Source organism: Oncorhynchus tshawytscha, linkage group LG10, assembly GCF_018296145.1.
Source record: "Oncorhynchus tshawytscha isolate Ot180627B linkage group LG10, Otsh_v2.0, whole genome shotgun sequence".
Lineage (NCBI taxonomy): Eukaryota > Metazoa > Chordata > Actinopteri > Salmoniformes > Salmonidae > Oncorhynchus > Oncorhynchus tshawytscha.
The window spans coordinates 44,259,994-44,281,218 of NC_056438.1; the positions used below are offsets into that span (position 1 = coordinate 44,259,994).

The 21,225-nt window shown below is 40.6% G+C and overlaps 1 protein-coding gene and 1 long non-coding RNA gene across 5 annotated transcripts; both read left to right on the plus strand.

Moving 5' to 3' along the window:
* Positions 1 to 6,246: 6,246 nt before the first annotated feature.
* dcun1d1 (DCN1, defective in cullin neddylation 1, domain containing 1 (S. cerevisiae)) lies at positions 6,247 to 9,859 on the plus strand. Its single transcript, XM_024435118.2, has 7 exons — positions 6,247 to 6,652; positions 7,544 to 7,757; positions 7,914 to 8,082; positions 8,324 to 8,454; positions 8,558 to 8,640; positions 8,811 to 8,907; positions 9,218 to 9,859. Exons 1-7 carry the CDS (start codon positions 6,650 to 6,652, stop codon positions 9,292 to 9,294), a joined length of 774 nt encoding a protein of 257 aa, XP_024290886.1. The 5' UTR covers positions 6,247 to 6,649; the 3' UTR covers positions 9,295 to 9,859.
* A 5,514-nt stretch (positions 9,860 to 15,373) lies between these two features.
* On the plus strand, positions 15,374 to 19,045 carry LOC121847449. Of its 4 annotated transcripts, none has more exons than XR_006084311.1 (5): positions 15,374 to 15,767; positions 16,456 to 16,566; positions 16,661 to 16,737; positions 17,853 to 17,952; positions 18,059 to 19,045. It is a non-coding gene; the product is annotated as an uncharacterized LOC121847449 (long non-coding RNA). The 4 variants fall into 4 exon arrangements; XR_006084310.1 differs by having other exon boundaries at positions 18,197 to 19,045; XR_006084313.1 differs by having other exon boundaries at positions 17,853 to 17,921.
* The last annotated feature ends 2,180 nt before the right edge of the window (positions 19,046 to 21,225 follow it).

Below are 21,225 nucleotides of genomic sequence, written 5' to 3' on the forward strand. Positions count from 1 at the left end.
AGGTTAATAAATACAAAAATTATATGTTTTTTTTCTTATGACAAAATAAAAGCTGATTCAAATGGGGTGTGGCAGATTTCAAAACTCTAGGCAGTAGTGGATAAACATGAAAGATGGTTATCGAGGAGGGTAAGACACTTCTGTTTGCCTACTAGCGAATTGACACACTCCTCGACCACTTATCGGTTTCTGGGTCATGGAGGAGAAAGGACGGAGGAGAGAGAACAGAGGACGGTAAAGTCTACACCTGTTGTATTCGGAGCATGTGACAAATACATTTTGATTGATTTGATTTAAGGCCAGGCAACACACCCTCATAATCCCTCACCCCCCCTTAATATTTTACCAGTTGAATGTAGACACAAATATAAAACTTTATTGTATTAGAATATTTCTGTAATATTGTATAAAAATATGCAAGTGAGGCAATATGTCATTAAATATGTGCATATTTACATATTGCACGAATACATTTTTGGTTTTATTCTGTTAAGACACTCCAGGACCAGACTTGTCCGGAGCAGATTGTGGATAAATACTTTTTTCATCTTTCTATCTGTAAAACACTAAAGATTTTTCCAAAGAAAATGTTATCTAGAAAAAGAAATTGACAACATATCAACAATTCCCGCTAAGGATAACCACACAACATTTGGTGAATGCAGATGCTTCTGGAGCTGAGAAAAATGATCTGGCATGTGGGAAGAGTCTGACTTTCGGGGAAATGGCAGTTAACCTGTTTGGGATAGGGGGCAGCATTTTCACGTTTGGATGAAAAGCGTGCCCAGAGTAAACTGCCTGCTACTTTGTCCCAGTTGCTAATATATGCATATTATTAGTAGATTTATCAGTAGATCGCTGTAAAGCCTTTTTGAAATCGGACACGGTGGGTAGATAAACAAGAAGTTTATCTTTCATTTGGTGTATTGCACTTGTTAATGTATAAAAGTTACATATTTTAAAAATATATTTTCAGCAGAATGTTGTCGAGGGGTGCCGCTAGCGGAAACCCTAGCCATAAGAAGTTAATGTTAAAGACAAGTACACTGAATTTAGAATACCAAACAACAAACTCCTATTTAGACCCAATCACTATCTCTTCAAAGTAATTTATTAAATATAGGCCTAGTGCAGTTTGTAACACTCTATGAAATGGCCTTTTAAATTATGTTTCATTTAATGTAGTGAGCTTTGAAGTGATTGATGTGCAGTACCTAGTATTCATCCCCCTTGACTTATTCCACATTTTGTTGTGTTACAGACTGAATTTAAAATGGATTAAATTGATTCTACACATACACCATTTTTTAAATGTTAGAAATGTATTGTAAAATGAAATACAGAAATATCTCATTTACATATGTGTTCACACCCCTGAGTCAATACTTTATAGAAGCACCTTTGGCAGCGATTACAGCTGTGAGTCTTTCTGGGTAAAGTCTCTAAGAGCTTTCCACACCTGGATTGTGCAACATTTGCCCATTTATTCTTTTCAAAACTCTTCAAGCTCTGTCAAATTGGTTGTTGATCATTGCTAGACAACCATTTTAAGGTATTGCCATAGATTTTCAGGTACGGTCGTGGCCAAAAGTTGAGAATGACACAAATATTAATTTTCACAAAGTCTGCTGTCTTTAGATATTTTTGACAGATGTTACTATGGAATACTGAAGTATAATTACAAGCATTTCATAAGTGTCAAAGGCTTTTAGTGACAATTACATGAAGTTGATGCAAAGAGTCAATATTTGCAGTGTTGACCCTTCTTTTTCAAGACCTCTGCAATCCTCCCTGGCATGCTGTCAATTAACTTCTGGGCCACATCCTGACTGATGGCAGCCCATTCCTGCATAATCAATGCTTGGAGTTTGTCAGAATTTGTGGGTTTATGTTTGACCACCCACCTCTTGAGGATTGACCACAAATTCTCAATGGGATTAAGCTCTGGGGAGTTTCCTGGCCATGGACCCAAAATATTGATGTTTTGTTCCCCGAGCCACTTAATTATCACTTTTGCCTTATGGCAAGGTGCTCCATCATGCTGGAAAAGGCATTGTTTGTCACCAAACTGTTCCTGGATGGTTGGGAGAAGTTGCTCTCGGAGGATGTGTTGTACCATTCTTTATTCATGGCTGTGTTCTTAGGCAAAATTGTGAGTGAGCCCACTCCCTTGGCTGAGAAGCAACCCCACACATGAATGGTCTCAGGATGCTTTACTGTTGGCATGACACAGGACTGATGGTAGCGCTCACCTTGTCTTCTCCGGACAAGCTTTTTTCCAGATGCCTCAAACAATCGGAAATGGGATTCATCAGAGAAAATGACTTTACCCCAGTCCTCAGCAGTCCAATCCATGTACCTTTTGCAGAATATCAGTCTATCCCTGATGTTTTTTCCTGGAGAGAAGTGGCTTCTTTGCTGCCCTTCTTGACACCAGGCCATCCTCCAAAAGTTTTCATCTCCCTGTGCGTGCATAGATGAAAATGCCTGCTACCATTCCTGAGCAAGCTCTGTACTGGTGGTGCCCCGATCCCGCAGCTGAATCAACTTTAGGAGACGGTCCTGGCCCTTGCTGGACTTTCTTTGGCGCCATGAAGCCTTCTTCACAACATTTGAACCGCTCTCCTTGAAGTTCTTGATGATCCGATAAATGGTTAATTTAGGTGCAATCTAACTGGCAGCAATATCCTTGCCTGTGAAGCCTTTTTTGTGCAAAGCAATGATGATGGCACGTGTTTCCTTGCAGGTAACCATGGATGACAGAGGAAGAACAATGATTCCAAGCACCACCCTCCTTTTGAAGCTTCCAGTCTGTTATTCGAACTCAATCAGCATGACAGAGTGATCTCCAGCCTTGTCCTCCTCAACACTCACACCTGTGTTAATGAGAGAATCACTGACATGATGTCAGCTGGTCCTTTTGTGGCAGGGCTGAAATGCAGTGGAAATGTTTTTGGGGGATTCAGTTCATTTGCATGGCAAAGAGAGACTTTGCAATTAATTGCAATTCATCTGATCACTCTTCATAACATTCTGGAGTATATGCAAATTGCCATCATACAAACTGAGGCAGCAGACTTTGTGAAAATTTATATTTGTGTCATTCTCAAAACTCTTGGCCACGACTGTAGATTTAACTGTAACTCGGCCACTCAGGAACATTCACTGTCTTCTTGGTAAGCAACTCCAGTGTAGATTTGGCCTTGTGTTATAGGTTATTGTCCTGCTGAAAGGCAAATTAATCTCCTAGTGTCTGGTGGAAAGCAGACTGCACCAGGTTTTCCTCTAAGATTTTTCCTGTTCTTAGCTTCATACTGTTTCCTTTTTATTCTAAAACACTCCCCAGTCCTTAGTGATTACAAGCACACCCATAACATGATGCAGCCACCACTATGCTTGAAAATATGGAGAGTGGTCCTCAGTAATGTGTTGTATTGGATATGCCTGAAATGTAACACTTTGTATTCAGGACAAAAAAACGAATTGCTCTGTCACATTTGTTTTCCAGTATTACTTTATTGCTTTGGTGCAAACATGATGTATGTTTTGAAATATTTTTATTCTGTACAGACTTCCTTCTCACTCTGTCAATTAGGTTAGTATTGTGGAGTAACTACGATTTTGTTGATCCAGCCTCAGTTTTCTCCAATCACAGCCATTAAACTCTGTATCTGTTTTGAAGTCACCATTGGGCTCATGGTGAAATCCCTGAGCGGGCTCCTTCCTCTCTGGCAATGAGTTAGGACGGACACCTGTATCTTTGTAATGACTAGGTGTATTGATACATCATCCAAAGTGTATTTAATAACATCACCATGCTCACAGGGATATTTAATGTCTTCTTTTTTTTACCCATCTACCAATAGGTACCCTTCTTTGCAAGGCATTGGAAAAACTCCCTGGTCTTTATGGTTGAATCTGTGTTTGAAATGTACTGCTCGATTCAGGGACCTTTCAGATAATCGTATGTGTGGGGTACAGAGATGAGGTAGGCATTCAAAAATCATGAGAAACACTATTATTGCACACAGAGTGTGAATTGTTAAGCAAATTGTTATTCCTGAACTGATTTAGGCTTGCCATAACAAGGGGTTTGAATACTTATTGACTCAAGACTTTACAGCTTTTCATTTTTAATTCATTTCTAAATATAATTCCACTTTGATATTATGGGGTATTGTCCTGTCACGCCAGTGACAAAAAAAATCTAAATGTAATACAATTTAAAATTAGCATGACAAACTAAAGACATATACATTTTCCTAAAGTTTTGGAAATTGTTCAGTTTACCTTTTGAAAATACTAATGTTAATGGACCAAAATACCAACAAAATGCTAAATTGATAGGTAGATGCAAAAATGTATTTTGAGTCTATAGTACCTGGCCTTAAGGGCCACACAATCAGTGCCGATTTTAGCAAGTAAATCTTTGGGGCAAAAAAAATAATATGTGGGATGCATGCCAGCAAAATCATTACACAACACAACACTAAACAATACATTAATCACACTATACCACTGCTACACCTGGCCATTAGTGGAGGCTTGTCTAGCAGTGAAACCGTTAATTCAGCCTCTTTTACTGCCTTAAAAAAAACATAGCTGATATGGCTGACTTGCTTAAACAAATGTGGTTTCTACTGACAATTGAGATGTACAAACTATGGCATAAGGGGACGAAAAGCAATAAGAGGCAATCCGTAATTTCGATTACGACATTAATGGACGAGTTCGGACGGATGTAGTCAATATAAATATTTGTTCAGCACTTTTGAAATGCACAGCGACAGAATTCAGAACATGGAGCTTTCTTACAGTGTTCTCCCTATACACCAAGTCAGAACCGTAGGATAAATAAAGGGGGTATATGAGCTGACAATGAAAGCTCTAACAATATTCAATGATTAAGTTTCTTAAAAACAGGTTATAGGCTACATGTGCACCACATGTAGCCTATAACCTACATGGGGCACAAACATTCTTCATTGACAGCATGGCCAATGTTGAATGTTTATCATTGTAAACTAGGAAAAGAGACCCTTGATCTTAGACTTGGGACCACACAGCCACTCCACTGAATAGCAGGCTAATGATTGCTTTGCTATGCTTGCAGTTAGACACTGATTCCTTCCAAACCACTCATTGTTGAATTTCCAATTTCCAACTAATGTTTATGTTCAATGGCCGATGAGCACCGATACAGTTTATATATAATTTCTCTTCGTTATTTCTCTTCATATGACAAGGATTAAAAAGGATTTGCCAGTAGATTGTTGACTTGATTCATGATGATGACTGCTAGCTAAGATTTTGAAAGTCCAATCAAAGCTACTGTAGATATAACATGATTTGACATCATTTGATCTGTGGCCAAGGACCTTGAGCCTTCGTGGATGGGCACTTCTAATGTAACTCTTATGGCAGCACCCAAGGGGCTTGAATTTTCGAGCTCTACCCTTAGACTTGGCACCACCACAAAAAGCACTGAGCTAGGCTGAAACACCTGCATTTTGAAGCTGCCTTACTCAAGAAAACAAATAAGAGACCATGTTTGTATGTGGCTTTACTAACTCAGTGATATATATATATATTTTACATTGTTGAAAACTGATATTAATGCCAAAATAACATGCAAAACAGGCAAGCCCCCCCCCAAAAAATGGTTTACTAAAAATGTGGAGCTCAAAACAGGTGGGGCTCTCCAATCATTAGCCTGCTATTCAGCGGAGTGGCTGTGTGGTCCCAAATCTAAGATTAAGGTTCTCTTTTCTTAGTTTAAAATTATAAACATTCAACATTGGTCATGCTGTCAATGAAGAATGATTTGTGCCGCGAACAAATTGGAACTGCAAAAGCTGATTTGAATGACGGGTTTCCACTGTGCACAATGATTTGGAGTGTAGAAATAATCCTGAGTAGAATGGGCCACCATTTCACTGCGACACAATGTACAGAAAATTGTGTACAGTCCAATAAATTATAAGATTACACACAAAAAACGTGTTGATAATTTAGTCTTGAAAAAAAACACATTTTATAGAAATATTTTTAATCATTATTTGTATGATAACTATTGTAAAATATATCGACAATGGTCCCCATTTCCCATAATAATTAATTTACAAAATTAACAGGACGGGACTTTCTAAAAATTACATAAATTTCTTAGGGTGCGTTCGTAAATTCGCTCTGGCTATCTACTCCTATTTCAGAGCGCTCTCGTCTGAATGTGCCAGAGTGCAGAAAAAATGATGAAGTTACGAACGCTCAATATGACCGGTGTAACAAAACGTCATTAAACTGTTGCCAGCAGCACAGTTACATGCGAGTTAATTATGCTAAGGCGAGTAAAATTGTCAGAGTGAGTTAACTCACTTGTGTCTAGCTAGCCAACTTTAGCTTGGGTGCCGTTGTGAGGTCAGAACGCTCGGATCAACCCTACTCCTCGGCCAGAGGGTCCAGTGTGCGCTCCGAGAGCGAAAAGCTCTGAATATATGAACGCCCAGATCTCACTCAGGCATTCCAAAGGGAATTTACGAACACACCATTATTCTGAAGGGTTGCAAAAATCCGTGACCCGGAAGAGTTTAGCTAGTTATTCTTGCCTGCTTCACAGCGGTGGGAGAACGAGAGTCGGGAAATTACAAACATGGTGAGGAATATGTTCTGTTTATTTCGTTTTGGTGTCTATTTGTAGTTATCCCCTCCTTAGTTTATCACATTAACACAAGGAACAATGAATTCAAACAAACTTGCGTAAACGGTTATCTGTTACCTTTGTTTTTCATCCTAAACACTGCTAACGCTAGCTGTTACTGTTAGCTAGTTTTTTAGCAACTCGGCTGGATTTCGGTTCATTGTCATTGAACAACCAGGCTAGCTAGCGTGTCAATAATGCAGCATAGCTAGGTTGTCAGACCGCTATAGCCAACAACATATACTAGAGAGTCAATTTAGCAATCTAACTTTGCTAAAGAAGCCGGCCAATCTCCGCTAGCTTGTCGTTAAAATGAACATGTATGCGCCGTCGCGGATCATAGCTTTGAGTAGGCCTGTTTGTTTTGCCTATAAACGCCTTGGCTAAGTAGTGCATACTGGATTAGAATGTGTGAATGGTACAATAACTTAATTGTTGTACTATGTTCTGCACCCAAACCTCACATGCATCGTCGACTAAGCAGTGTTACGTTATGTTGAGTAGATACCTAGAGGAAAGTCATTACAAAACTAAATGACTACATGCATTGAAGGTTGTGCTTATTGACAAGATACCATCAGAAGAAGTGTGCAATGGATGCATGTATTGTTAGGTTTGCAGAATAATGCCAGGAATGGCATTTCTACCTAAGGCTACACAATTTTGAAAGTTCTCACGATTCTGAGCCTGAGTAGAGCTATACTTCAGGGTGTCATTTGGAAAATGCGCAGGAGTTAAAATGAATGGTTTTTAGTTTTGACAAAGCATTGTCAGAATGAAAGCTACAGGTTGTCTTTTAACCTGCGTACTCCATATAGTTTGTCCTGAAAATGTCTCTTTACACAGAACAAGCTGAAGTCCTCACAGAAGGATAAAGTTCGACAGTTCATGATCTTCACACAATCGAATGAGAAGACTGCATTGACCTGTCTGTCACAGAATGACTGGAAACTAGATGTCGCCACAGACAACTTTTTCCAAAATCCAGACCTCTACCATTCGAATCTAAAAGGTGCATTAGACAAGAAAAAGTTAGAACAGCTCTACAACAGATACAGAGGTAAGTGTCATAACTCAAGGTTGTGAAGGTTTTAAGACAGTAAAAACAACAGCAGTATTACTGGCTGTAAAAATAAAAACTGCTGTATGCCATGCATGCTGTTGCTCACAGTGATGAAAGTATTAATTGAACCCACCCCCTTTATCCTTTACTTAGACCCACAAGATGACAACAAGATCGGTATAGATGGCATCCAGCAGTTCTGTGATGACTTGGGCCTGGACCCGGCCAGTATTAGTGTGCTCCTCATTGCCTGGAAGTTCCGGGCAGCAACACAGTGCGAGTTCTCCAGACAGGAGTTCATGGACGGGATGGCAGAACAAGGGTGAGGACTGGCTTTGCAAGAGATAGGTTTCACTTTATTTCTGTGTCCAATTTGACTGACTCTAAGTGACATGTTTTTGTGTTACCTCGTTTCATCATGTAACTATAGTGATGATGGATGACAATTTCCTCTATCAACCATTTAGTTGTGTAACCGAATGTAGGTTAAGCTCTTTCTCCACATCGGGTAGGCTAACACTTAAACCAGTAATTGGTGCTAAAGCTTATTTTGTTCTCCTCAGGTGTGACAGTATAGAGAAACTAAAAGCCCAACTACCAAAAATGGAGCAAGAGTTAAAGGACCAAGGGAAATTTAAGGACTTTTACCAATTTACATTTAACTTTGCAAAGAATCCTGGCCAGAAAGGTTTGGGTAAGCAATCAATTTTGACTCTCCTGATCTATTTTCATAGTCTACTCTGCTCCTTGGACTTGGATTTCTCTCAGACATGTGCTCATTGTTGTGCATTTTCTAGACTTAGAAATGGCAATTGCGTATTGGAATTTAGTACTGGCTGGAAGATTCAAATTCCTGGACCTGTGGAATACATTTTTAGTGGTAAGTTATTTATTTTCACTTAATTTAATACATTTTATTGGTCCCCCGAAGGGAAATGGAATGGTGGGTTTGCTTCAGTTGAAGGCTTCAATAAACATGTTGGACGATAAATGGAGCTTAGTTGTTTCTCTTGATGTTCATTTGTATGTTTTCCTCTACTTCCCCTGCAGGAGCACCATAAACGATCAATCCCTAAGGACACCTGGAACCTCTTGTTAGACTTCAGCACAATGATAACTGATGACATGTCCAATTATGACGAGGAAGGTTTGTGTTTTTTTTTTTAATTTAACTTAACTATAGCTATCCATTGCCTCAGATCGGGTGCATGACAATGGAATTGGTTGTGAATAGAACAATATGGAGCCCACTTGTTGCCTCTTCCAATAATCACTAGATATTAAAGGTTGTTTTCTTTCTTAACCCAGCATCTTTTGTGCTTCCATTTTTAAGATAAAGCAAGTTTCGTTTTAAGCATGAAACATTAGTGAGAATATTGTCTAGTCAATGTTCTACCTCATGGGTCTAATAGAGACATTTCATTGTTTTTCTGTCATTTTTGTCTCTTCCCTCCAAGGAGCGTGGCCAGTCCTCATTGACGATTTTGTGGAGTTTGCGCGGCCGCACATTGGTACCAAAAGCACAGCAGTCTAGGTTCCCAAACTCGGAACGTCCATACGTTTGTTTATACAAAAAACACAACCAAGGCGGTGAAACGGAGCACAGGGGACTGCACTGAGCTGAGATCTATGTTGCCTTTTCCAACCCTCAGGACTGAGATGTTTTACACAAAGACTATATAAAAGGCATGTCTCCTCGTCGGTCGTCTTGTGGTGGTTTGGGCTTTTATCTTTAGTATGGGGCTTTTTTGCGTCGACTCTAGCCTCCTGGAGAGGAGTCGCCATCCTGGACCTTACAGTTCCTGTCCCAGTGTTTAGTATACGCGGTCAAGGTTCGCGTGAAGCAAACCAACACCCCGAAAAGACAAATACAATTGTATCGTATTCTAAATACAAGGGTCCGTGAGGGAATGCCATTCTTTAAATATGAAATAGAATTTTAATACTTTGTGTGCATTCCTGCTATGAATTTTGTTTTATGAGACATTTGTGTGACTGACCAGTACAAAAGCATTGATTGTAATATTATTTTTGGTTTTAAGCATAATGCTTTTCAATACACATGTATAAGGTAATAAAATGTTTCAATTTGGTATCTCTTTAATGTGTCCAAGGCTCTTTGTGTGTTGATGATGCACACTTGTCTGTCATTTTTCTATGCAAAAGTTTATACCGGAAAGTTGCATTTCATATGAACTTGTCTGGCATATGCTGAAAGGATGTACTATTCTTCCAATTTGGGGGGGTTATGTTTTTAAATATTTTTTTCTGTTCCAAAATATTCCCACTCATAGAGAGATGTGATTGTATACTAAGTAAGGTTTTAAATTGTTTTAGTCAAATATGACTGCTTCTTGCTGTCAATTTGCATTCTACAAATGAGTGATTGTAATTCCGTTGACACCAGGTAGGATGCGGCCATGGACTCGGCTCTTTACGCCAAATCCTGGTTCTGCCATCTGCATGACCTAACAGGGTCAGGGATTAGTCGGACTAGGTGATGTTGTTCCACTCAAGTGTTGGTGATCGCGTGCCCATTGGAGCCGCTTTTGTTCTTAGCTGATAGGAGTAGAACCAGATGTGGTAGTCAAGGCAATAGCCCATCTGTGACAATGACCGACAAGTGCGTTCTGAGATACCGTTCTGCACACCACTGTTGTACTGTGCAATTATTTACCTGTTTGTGGCCCACCTGTTAGCTTGCATGATTCTTGCCATTCTCCTTCGCCCTCTCATCAACGAGCAGTGGCGTGTATTCATGGATGCCAAGGGAAGCCCCCCGAAAAAGTGTCTTTCGTCTGTGTTTGTAAGAGGCTGAATGTATCTCACAGGAGAAAACATCCGAGCGAGCGAAACAGCGCCCCACTATCTCTCTACGTGTAGGCCATCTATCTGATGCTGTCCAACTGAGTACGAAATTGTTGCCTCCCGTAGCATTGAAGGAAAGGGAAGCCAGCGAGCATCTGGCCTCCCCTTACAAATCAGCCTTGCCAATCAGCCTTGAGCTAAACTGAGCGAGCTCAACCGTGAATGGTCCTGGCTCACCAAAAAAAAGTGTAATGGGAAACCAGCTTGGATTTGGCATCACTCCTATCAAATCCCATTTAGAGCGCATAGACATGAAACAGAATTGTTACATCTCGTTGTGATGTTGTCCTCTGGTGGCTAGCTAGCCAGCTAGCTAAAATGGTCCCTTTCCTAAATTAGCCATGGATGGAGAGATGGATTTGGACTTGTGGTTTTACTTAATTCTCTACTGGACAATAATTATAATGCAATTCTGATCCAACCATTAATTCATACATTGTTGTGCCCCTGGCCTGAGAGGATGGAGGTTCAATATGTAGCTAGATGTAGGCTACTGTTAACTAGCTAACGTTGGCCATGAATGGAAGTTAGGTTAGCGAGCAAGCATTTTAGCCAGAGCCTAGGACAACAAAAAATAAAGCCTTGTACTGAGTGACAGACCGTTTCATCAACATGAAAGAGAGGAGGATGGTATTGGCGTTTCTCTACAAGTAAAGTGAGTCAACATGTTTTTCTACTTGCAGGAGCGTACAGAACCATGGACAGCCAGATCATATTTAGCTTACATTGATTGGACTAAATTGTTTTTAAAATATCTTTTAGTTGTCACTGTATTAGACTAAGTAGAGGTGATTTGATGATGCTGGAATAGTGGAGGCAGCCCCTGTTTTCTTTGCGACTTGCGGTAACTCCCTGTGGTTCTTAATCAATAATTGTTTAGTGGTTGTAAAATTTCGGAAACATTAACTTGCTTGATCATGCTGTAAGTCATGTAACTGTCTGTTACTGTACATTCAATATGCTTTGTGGACTTCATTGGAAAGAGGTTGCTGTCCGGTTTTGTGAAACAACACCGGTGTGGTTAAATTTATTCTGCCACCGTGTCTTATTGTCTCGGCCTTTAGGCCTATATATCACAGTTGCAAGGCTGGTAGACGTGCATATTTAATATATTTCTACAATTTGTCTTATTAACATCTGATTTTAAACAACCTCATTACTAACCCTAACCTTAAATTAAGACCAAGAAAAACATTTTCATACATTTTTACGATAAAGCCAATTTTGACTTTTGACAATGCTATGTAAACTCAGCAAAAAAAGAACGTCCTCTCACTGTCAACAGTTTATTTTCAGCAAACTTAACATGTGTAAATATTTATATGAACATAAGATTCAACAACTGAGACATAAACTGAACATGTTCCACAGACATGTGACTAACAGAACTTGAATAATGTGTCCTTGAACAAAGGGGGGTCAAAATTAAAAGTAACAGCCAGTATCTGGTGTGGCCACCAGCTGCACTGCAGTGCATCTCCTCATGAACTGTACCAGATTTGCCAGTTCTTGCTGTGAGAGGTTACCCCACTCTTCCACCAAGGCACCTGCAAGTTCCCTGACATTTCTGGGTGGAATGGCCCTAGCCCTCACTCTCCGATCCAACAGGACCCAGACGTGCTCAATGGGATTGAGATTTGGGCTCTTCACTGGCCATGGCAGAACACTGACATTCCTGTCCTGCAGGAAATCACGCACAGAACGAGCAGTATGGCTGGTGGCATTGTCATGCTAGAGAGTCTTGTCAGGATGAGCTTGCAGGAAGGGTACCACATGAGGGAGGAGGATGTCTTCCCTGTAACGCACAGTGTTGAGATTGCCTGCAATGACAACAAGCTCAGTCCAATGATGCTGTGACACACCGCCCCAGACCATGACAGACCCTCCACCTCCAAATCAATCCCGGTCCAGGCCTCAGTGTAACGCTCATTCCTTCGACGATAAATGCGAATCCGACCATCCCCCCTGGTGAGACAAAACCGTGACTCATCAGTGAAGAGCACTTTTTGCCAGTCCTATCTGGTCCAGCGACGGTGGGTTTGTGCCCGTAGGTGATGTTGTTGCCGGTGATGTCTGGTGAGGACCTGCCTTACAACAGGCCTACAAGCCCTCAGTCCAGCCTATCGCAGCCTATTGCGGACAGTCTGAGCACTGATGGAGGGATTGTGCGTTCCTGGTGTAACTTGGGCAGTTGTTGCCAATCCTGTACCTGTCCCGCAGGTGTGATGTTTGGGTGTACTGATCCTGTGCAGGGGTTGTTACACGTGGTCTGCCACTGCGAGGACGATCATCTGTCCGTCCTCTCTCCCTGTAGCGCTGTCTTAGGCGTTTCACAGTACGGACATGACAATTTATTGCCCTGACCACATCTGCAGTCCTCATGCCTCCTTGCAGCATGCCTAAGGCACGTTCATGCAGATGAGCAGGGACCCTGGGCATCTTTCTTTCTGTGTTTTCAGAGTCAGTAGAAAGGCCTCTAGTGTCCTAAGTTTTCATAACTGTTACCTTTAATTGCCCACCGTCTGTAAGCTGTTATCTTATCGACCGTTCCACAGGTGCATGTTCATTAATTGTTTATGGTTCATTGAACAAGCTTGGGAAACAGTGTTTAAACTCTTTACAATGAAGATCTGTGAAGTTATTTGGATTTTTACGAATTATCTTTGAAAGACAGGGTCCTGAGAAAGAGACGTTTCTTTTTTTGCTGAGTTTAGTTTTGACATTTGTGTTAATTGTTTTAAGAGAATGGAACTTTGTTTCCAAATCAACTGAGAATATGTTTCTACCATGGGTGATGTGCTTCTTGTAAGGCTGACCGAGAGAAAGAGGAGAAGGTGATCCGAGCGCTGGAGAACACGCTCCACATCGTCAACAGGCGCGACACAACCTATGGCAAATCCTTCAACCAAGTGACTGAATCCAGTACGTACAGTATGAGGAAACGTTCCTAGTGAGACAACCTGATTCCTACGAAGCTCAGGCCTCTATGCCTGTTGTGTTTTGAAGGTGAGGAGTATCAGGAGATGACATGGACCTGACCAGGGAAAAACTCCTGGCCCTAGCCATTACGTGAGCATGGGTTTTCCACTGGGCCATCATCTTCTCACTTGTTTATGAACCTGGAGTATAATTAAGCAATAAGGCCTGAGGTGGTATGGTATATGGACAATATACCACGGCTAAGGGCTGTTCTTATGCACGACGCAATGCGAAGTGCCTGGATACAGCCCTTAGCCTGATATACCATGGCTTTCAGCCAATCAGCATTCAGGGCTCGAACCACCCAGTTTGTAATCGCCTTTTGTGTACTTCATTTTCATTTTGTGTTACTTTACCGTTCTCTTTCTTTCTCTCTTTCACTGCCTTTCTCATGTGCAGTGTTCTAGATTTGTCCTAAGCCCTATCATTATCTCTCTCCTTTTCTATTCATCACCTGGCTTACATTGGCTGCTTGTATTAATAACATTCCCTCACGTCCCAAGAACAATAGAGGTTGAAAATAGAATCCTCTGACAACTCACTCTTAACTACCTGACAGTACAATCAAATCTGTGCGTGTGTCGTCTGTATGTTTGTGCGTGCGGGTGTGTATTTACATGTTTGTTTGTTGATGGTTTGATGGTTTGTTTGTTGAGGATTCTATCGTTAGGGCATGAACAATACACTCCACAGCCTGCTTCAAGGGGGCGTTTCTGAACGATAGGACTGAAGAGGCCTAGACACGGATCCTGTCCATGAACAAAGAACTGGTTTCCCAGCATGATAACAAGTGTGTTACCATTATTCTATGACAGAAAACAAACCATGAATTGCAAAACATTGAAATATTGGGTCACACTTTACTGTAGTCCCCCTTATGTGTGCATTCATAATAAAACCTTTATAACAGTTACATAAGACGTTATGTCTGTCGTAGGCAGTGATAACAATTGCTATCGATGACAGGCAACTTTGTTGTAATGTGCCCTTATGTCAACTGCCTCTATAACACAGGCTACATAACCACTAATGTCATGTGCTATAACAATAGGTCACGGACAACAAACACAATTGCATTTTATTGATGGCAATTTGAATGCACAGATCCTGAGTTCCATTGTCGTGCCATTCATCCACCGCCATCCTCTCATATTCCAGCATGATAGTGCTGAATAACATCCCCACAGCATGATGCTGCCGCCACCATCATTCACCGTAGGGATGGTGCCAGGTTTCCTCCAGACGTGACGCTTGGCATTCAGGCCAAAGAGTTCAATCTTTGTTTCATCAGACCAGAGAATCTTGTTTCTCATCGTCTGAGCGTCTTTAGGTGCCTTTTGGCAAACTCCAAGCAGGCTGTCATGTGCTTTTTACTGAGGAGTGGCTGTTTGAGGTCTTGATATACAATGGGTAAAGGGGCTCCCGAATGGTGCAGTGGTCTAAGGCACTGCATCGCAGTGCTAGAGGCATCAGTACAGACCTGGGTTTGATCCCGGGCTGTATCACAACCAGCCGTAATCGGGAATCCCAATGGGCCCACACAATTGGCCCAGCATTATCCGGGTTAGGGGATGGTTTGGTAGGGGGGGGGTTACTTGTCTCGTCAAGCCCTAGCAACTCCTTGTGTGGGCCGGGCACCTGCAGACTGACCTCTGTCGTCAGTTGGACGGTGTTTCCTCTGAAACATTGGTGCGGCTGGCTTCCGGTTTGAGCGGGTGGGTGTTAAGAAGCGCGGTTTGGCGGGTCATGTTTCAGAGGACGAAACCTTTGCCTCCCGAGCCCTTTTGGGGAGTTGCAGCGATGAGAACGAAAAAGGCATTCAAATGAAAAAATAAATAAAACGGTGTGTCTGATATATGAAACAACTTCCTCATAGCTATTCAAATAGGTTCAAGAAGAGGCTGCCTGACTTTTTGGCTCAAATCACTTGTGCCACAAATGATTTCTTTGAAAACCTGAGCATTGTTCAAAAGGCAACTCCCTTCCACAAAGAAAAGAGGCGACCACTTCCTCGTGCCTCACAAAGATTGTCAGACGGACTCGCTGAACTGAATCTTGTCACACCAGAGCACAGTCTGTGTTCTGTCATCTGAAACAACATAATGCTGTTCCTATTATTTTGTGGCGGATGTTTTGCGTTGTCTGCAGGGCAAACCTTTGGTAAGTTATCCATTTAATATTTTATTTTGTGTTTATGATCAAAATAAAGGCGTGTGAGACCTTTAGTCCAGAGGACAATGATTGCTAAAGTAAGACCAAACCCAGACATCCGTGAAGACATGGAATGGTCAGTGTGTCTTCCAGTCATGAGTAAGTCTAACTTATTTATTATGGTCGGAAAATAATAGAACTATGCAATAGGACGGCAGGGAGCATAGTGGTTAGAGCGTTGGACTAGTAACCGAAAGGTTGCAAGTTCGAATCCCAGAGCTGACAAGGTACAAATCTGTCGTTCTGCCCCTGAGCAAGGCAGTTAACCCGATGTTCCTAGGCCGTTATTGAAAATAAGAATTTGTTCTTAACTGACTTGCCTACTTAAATAAAGGTAGAATCAGATCATTGAAACTGGATCATTTTGTGTGTGGAATTTAAAATTATAGAAAAAAGTAGAGAAGTGTGATGACTACTGTGGAAATTTTCTTTTTTTTTTTATTGCTGGTTGTGGTCATACAGTAGATATGAGATACTAGACTGGGTACCAGTCTGTTCGGGCTAACATTCCACTCCTTGTCATTTTTGTAATGTTTTCCATAATGACACTGAGTACAAGGAGTGAAACGTTAGTATAAAACAGGTCTGGAATTCAGGCTAATGAAATACAATTTCACGTCAATATTTTCCCCATCAGCTCCAACACCTTCAATGGGACAAGTGAACAGCACAACACAGGGAACAACACCTCCAGCTCCTACTACTCCATATGTGGACCCACCTTTTGGTACTGACACAGCTACTAGTGGTGCGTATATAAGCATGAAGTACATGCATTTAATTATGATACTTTAATAATTGTCTTTATGTCCTGAATTAATCTAATACTCTTACCCTAATAGGATTTGCAATTCTTCGAACAGCTGTCACTTCTTATCAGGAGCTAAATAAGACTACAGTTGATCCAGTCTTGAGTCCGGTAATGTTTCCTTCTGCAATTATGGTGGTCTGCTTGATAAAAAATTTAAAAAACTCAACCCTAACAGTGAAACTGGATCATTTTGTGTGTGGAATTTAAAATTATAGAAAAAAGTAGAGAAGTGTGATGACTACTGTGGAAAACCTTTTTTTTTATTGCTGGTTGTGGTCATACAGTATATATGAGATCTGCTGAACAAAAATATAAATGCAACATACAACACTTTCATTGATTTTACTGAGTTACAGTTCATATGGGGAAATCTGTCAATTGAAATAAATTCATTAGGCCCTAATCTATGGATTTCACATGACTGGGAATAGAGATATGCATCTGTTGGTCACAGATACCTTTAAAAGAAATGGACCTCACAATAGGCCACAGAATCTCATCATGGTATTTTTGTGCATTCAAATTGCCATCTATAAAATGAAATTGTGTTCTTTGTCTGTAGCTTATGCCTGCCCTCACCATAACCCCACTGCCTCCATGGGGCACTCTGTTCACTATGTTGATATCAGCAAACCGCTCTCCCACAGGACGCCATACACGTGGTCTGCGGTTGTGATGACATTGGAGGCAGCTTATGGTAGAGAAATTAACATTCAATTCTCTGGCAACATCTCTGGTGGACATCCTTGCAATAAGTATGCCAATTGCACACTCCCTCAAAACTTGAGACACCTGTGGCGTTGTGTGACAAAACTGCACATTTTAGAGTGGCCTTTTATTGTCCCCAGCACAAGGTGCACCTGTGTAATGATCGTGCTGTTTAATCAGCTTTGTAATATGCCACACCAGTCAGGTGTATGAATTATCTTGGCAAAGGAGAAATGCTCAAATATTTGTGCACAAAATGTGAGAAACATAAGCTTTTTGTGCTTCTGGAAAATTTCTGGAATCTTTTAATTCAGCTCATGAAGAAACACTACCAACACTACCTGTTGCGTTTATATTTTTGTTTTGTGTATTTCCCTGGTAGCAATGTACTGTATGTATATAGTTTATATATAGTTCCACTGAATATTAGTTATCTATTACAATAATATTATTTCTGTTGGAATAAGATATGGATCAGATGAGTTTAAGATTACGTCAAATATTCTCTCTTCTAGCTCTATGACGTCATTGGTGCACAGCAACCTAATCTGGAATTTCAGCTGACTGTGAAAACTGTCCAGAAGGTTTGATGGATTATGATTCAATGCATAACAGGTTAACATTTTTATGGAACATCATGTGCTGTAATTTATACAGTATGCCAATTTGAACTATTATACTACTTACTGAATTTTCTACGATATTGTTAATTCTGTTTCAGTAAAAACAAATGAAAGAGATGCTACAGAGGTTTGTATTCGACTCTGAATTCCAAGTCGAGAACTCAGGCCTCTTTCTAAAGCTCCGACCTTTTGACCTGAAGGTCACTGACGACATGATTCAACCTCGTTTTTTTCAGCGTTCCCAGTTGTCTTGAAAGCACCATAAATCCAGAGAATGCCAGACTTTGATGACAAAGTTTGCCCACAAGAAGGACTGCCATGCCACCTGATGTTGTGTAGTAAGCTGTTAGTATCCCATGTGTGTCACCCTAAGTCACACCCTTTCCCTCTCAGAATTTAGCCTCGTGTTCTGACTTGGTGGACTGATTAGCCTGTTTTAGAGAAATGTCATCATCAAATATTATAAGAGCTTTCATTGTCTCCTTATATGCCCCCGTTATTTATCCTACAGTTCTGACTTGGCTACACAGGGAAAATACTGTAAGAATGGCTGATGTTCTGAATGCTGTCGCTGACCATTTCAAAAGTGTTGAACAAATAGGCATATCAACTACATCCGTCTTGGCTTGCTCATCATTAATGTCTTAATCGAAATTACGGCTTGCCTCTTATCCGCTCATCGTTCCCTTATGCCATAGTTTGTACATCTCAATTGTTATATAGGTCTATCTCATTAGTATCTAATAATTTTAAGAAATGTTGGAATTATGCATTTCATTGTTTTGCTTACTTTGTGTATTATAATTAGCTCATGTGCTTTTCTTCCGCTAGGAGGGGATACTATATAATGTTGTTGGGTCTGTAACCATGTTTGCCAGTGATAGTCTCCTCCCATTCAAATATTTTTTTTCAACAAAAAGTTAAGTAATGGACATGTGATTTCAGATAATATTTGGAGGGTTGTTTTGTTTGCGCAATGCGCTGTCTGTGCGTCTGTATATTGTCTATAAAAGTGGATCCTCGTGATTGTGTTTTCCTTCCTTTTTAGACCACAATAGGCCTAATAAAATACTTCAAGAAGCTAACCGCATCTCTCTCTTTCTCTCTCTCTCTCTCTCTCTGTGTGTGGTGACTTAAAGAAGAGTAAAGTTAAGGCGTCAACATCTTGCTGAATTTATCTGACCTAACATCTACCTGAATTTCTGTCGGTATCCATTTTGAAAGTGCTGAAGGAAGGCCTAACTCAGAGCAGCTAGTTTGCTTGCACTTGCATATATTTAGGGCTATGTGTCAAAACTCATGTTGGCATTCATAATTATTGAAGGAGAATACGGTTCTTATCGAGTTACTGTACACAAATCCACAAGGAGTCAGTAGAAACCATGTTTATTTAAGCAAGTCAGCCATATACAGTACCAGTCAAATGTTTGGACACACCTACTCATTCAAGGATTTTTCTTTATGTTTTACTATTTTCTACATTGTAGAATAATAGTGAAGACATCAAAACTATGAAATAACACATATGGAATCATGTAGTAACCAAAAAAGTGGTAAACAAATTATAAATGATATTTTAGATTCTTCAAAGTAGCCACCCTTTGCCTTGATGACAGCTTTGCACACTCTTGGCATTCACTCAACCAGCTACACCTGGAATGCTTTTCCAACAGTCTTGAAGGAGTTCCCACATATGCTGAGTTGGCTGCTTTTCCTTCACTCTGCTGTCCAACTCACCCCAAACCATCTCAATTGGGTTGAGGTTAGGTGATTGTGGAAGCCAGGTCATCTGATGCAGCACTCCATCACTCTCCTTCTTGGTCAAATAGCCCTTACACAGCCTGGAGGTGTATTGGGTCATTGTCCTGTTGAAAAACAAATGATAGTCCCACTATGCACAAACCATATGGGATGGAGTATCGCTGCAGAATGCTGGGGTAGTCATGCTGGTTAATTGTGCCTTGAATTCTAAATAAATCACAGTGTCACCAGCAAAGCACCATGACACCTCCTCCTCCATTCTTCACGGTGGGAACCACACATGCGGAGATCATTCATTCATCTACTCTGCGTCTCACAAAGAGACCGCGGTTGGAACCAAAAATCTAAAATGTCCCATTGCTCTTGCTCGTGTTTCTTGACCCAAGCAAGTCTCTTCTTCTTATTGGTGTCCTTTAGTCGTGTTTTTCTTACAGCAATTCGACCATGAAGTATTTATTCACGCAGTCTCCTCTGAACAGTTGATGTTGAGATGTGTTTGTTACTTGAACTCTGTGAAGCATTTATTTGGACGGCAGTCTGAGGCTGATAACTCTAATGAACTTATCTTCCGCAGCAGAGGTAACTCTGGGTCTTCCTTTCCTGTGGCGGTCCCCATGAGAGCCAGTTTCATCATAGCGGTTTTTGCGATTACACTTGAAGAAACTTTCAAAGTTCTTGAAATGTTCCGGATTGACTGACCTTCATGTCTTAAAGTAATAATGGACTGTTGTTTCTCTTTGCTTATTTTTTCTCTCTTTGCTTATGGACTTGGTCTTTTACCAAATAGGGCTATCTTCTGTATACCACCCTACCTTGTCACAACAAAACTGATTGGCTCAAATGCATTAAGAAGGAAAGAAATTCCACAAATTAACTTTTAACAAGGACACACCTGTTAGTTGAAATGCATTCTAGGTGACTACCTCATGAAGCTGGTTGAGAAAATGCCAAGAGTGTGCAAAGCCATCATCAAGGCTAAGGGTGGCTACTTTGAAGAATTTCAAAATATATTTCGTTTTGTTTAACACTTTTTTGGTTACTACATGATTCCATATGTGTTATTTCCGAGTGTTGATATCTTCACTATGGCAACTGTGAGTCTTTCTGGGTAAGTCTCTTAGAGCTTTGTACACCTGGATTGTACAATATATTTTCCATTATTCTTTAAAAATTCTTCAAGCTCTGTCAAGTTGATTGTTGATCATGGCTAAACAGCCATTTTCAAGACAATTTAAGTCAAAACTCTAACTACGCCACTCAGGGACATTCAATGTCCTAGGTTATTGTCCTGCTGAAAGGTGAATTTGTTTCCCAGTGTCTGTTGGAAAGCAGACTGAACTATGTTTTCCTCTAGGATTTTGCCTGTGCTTAGCTCTTTTCTGTTTCTTGGCGATGAAGTAGTCATTCAAAAAATCATGTTGAACACTATTATTGCACACAGTAAGTCCAGGCAACTTATTATGTGACTTGTTAAGCAAAATTTGACTCCTGAAGTTATGTAGGG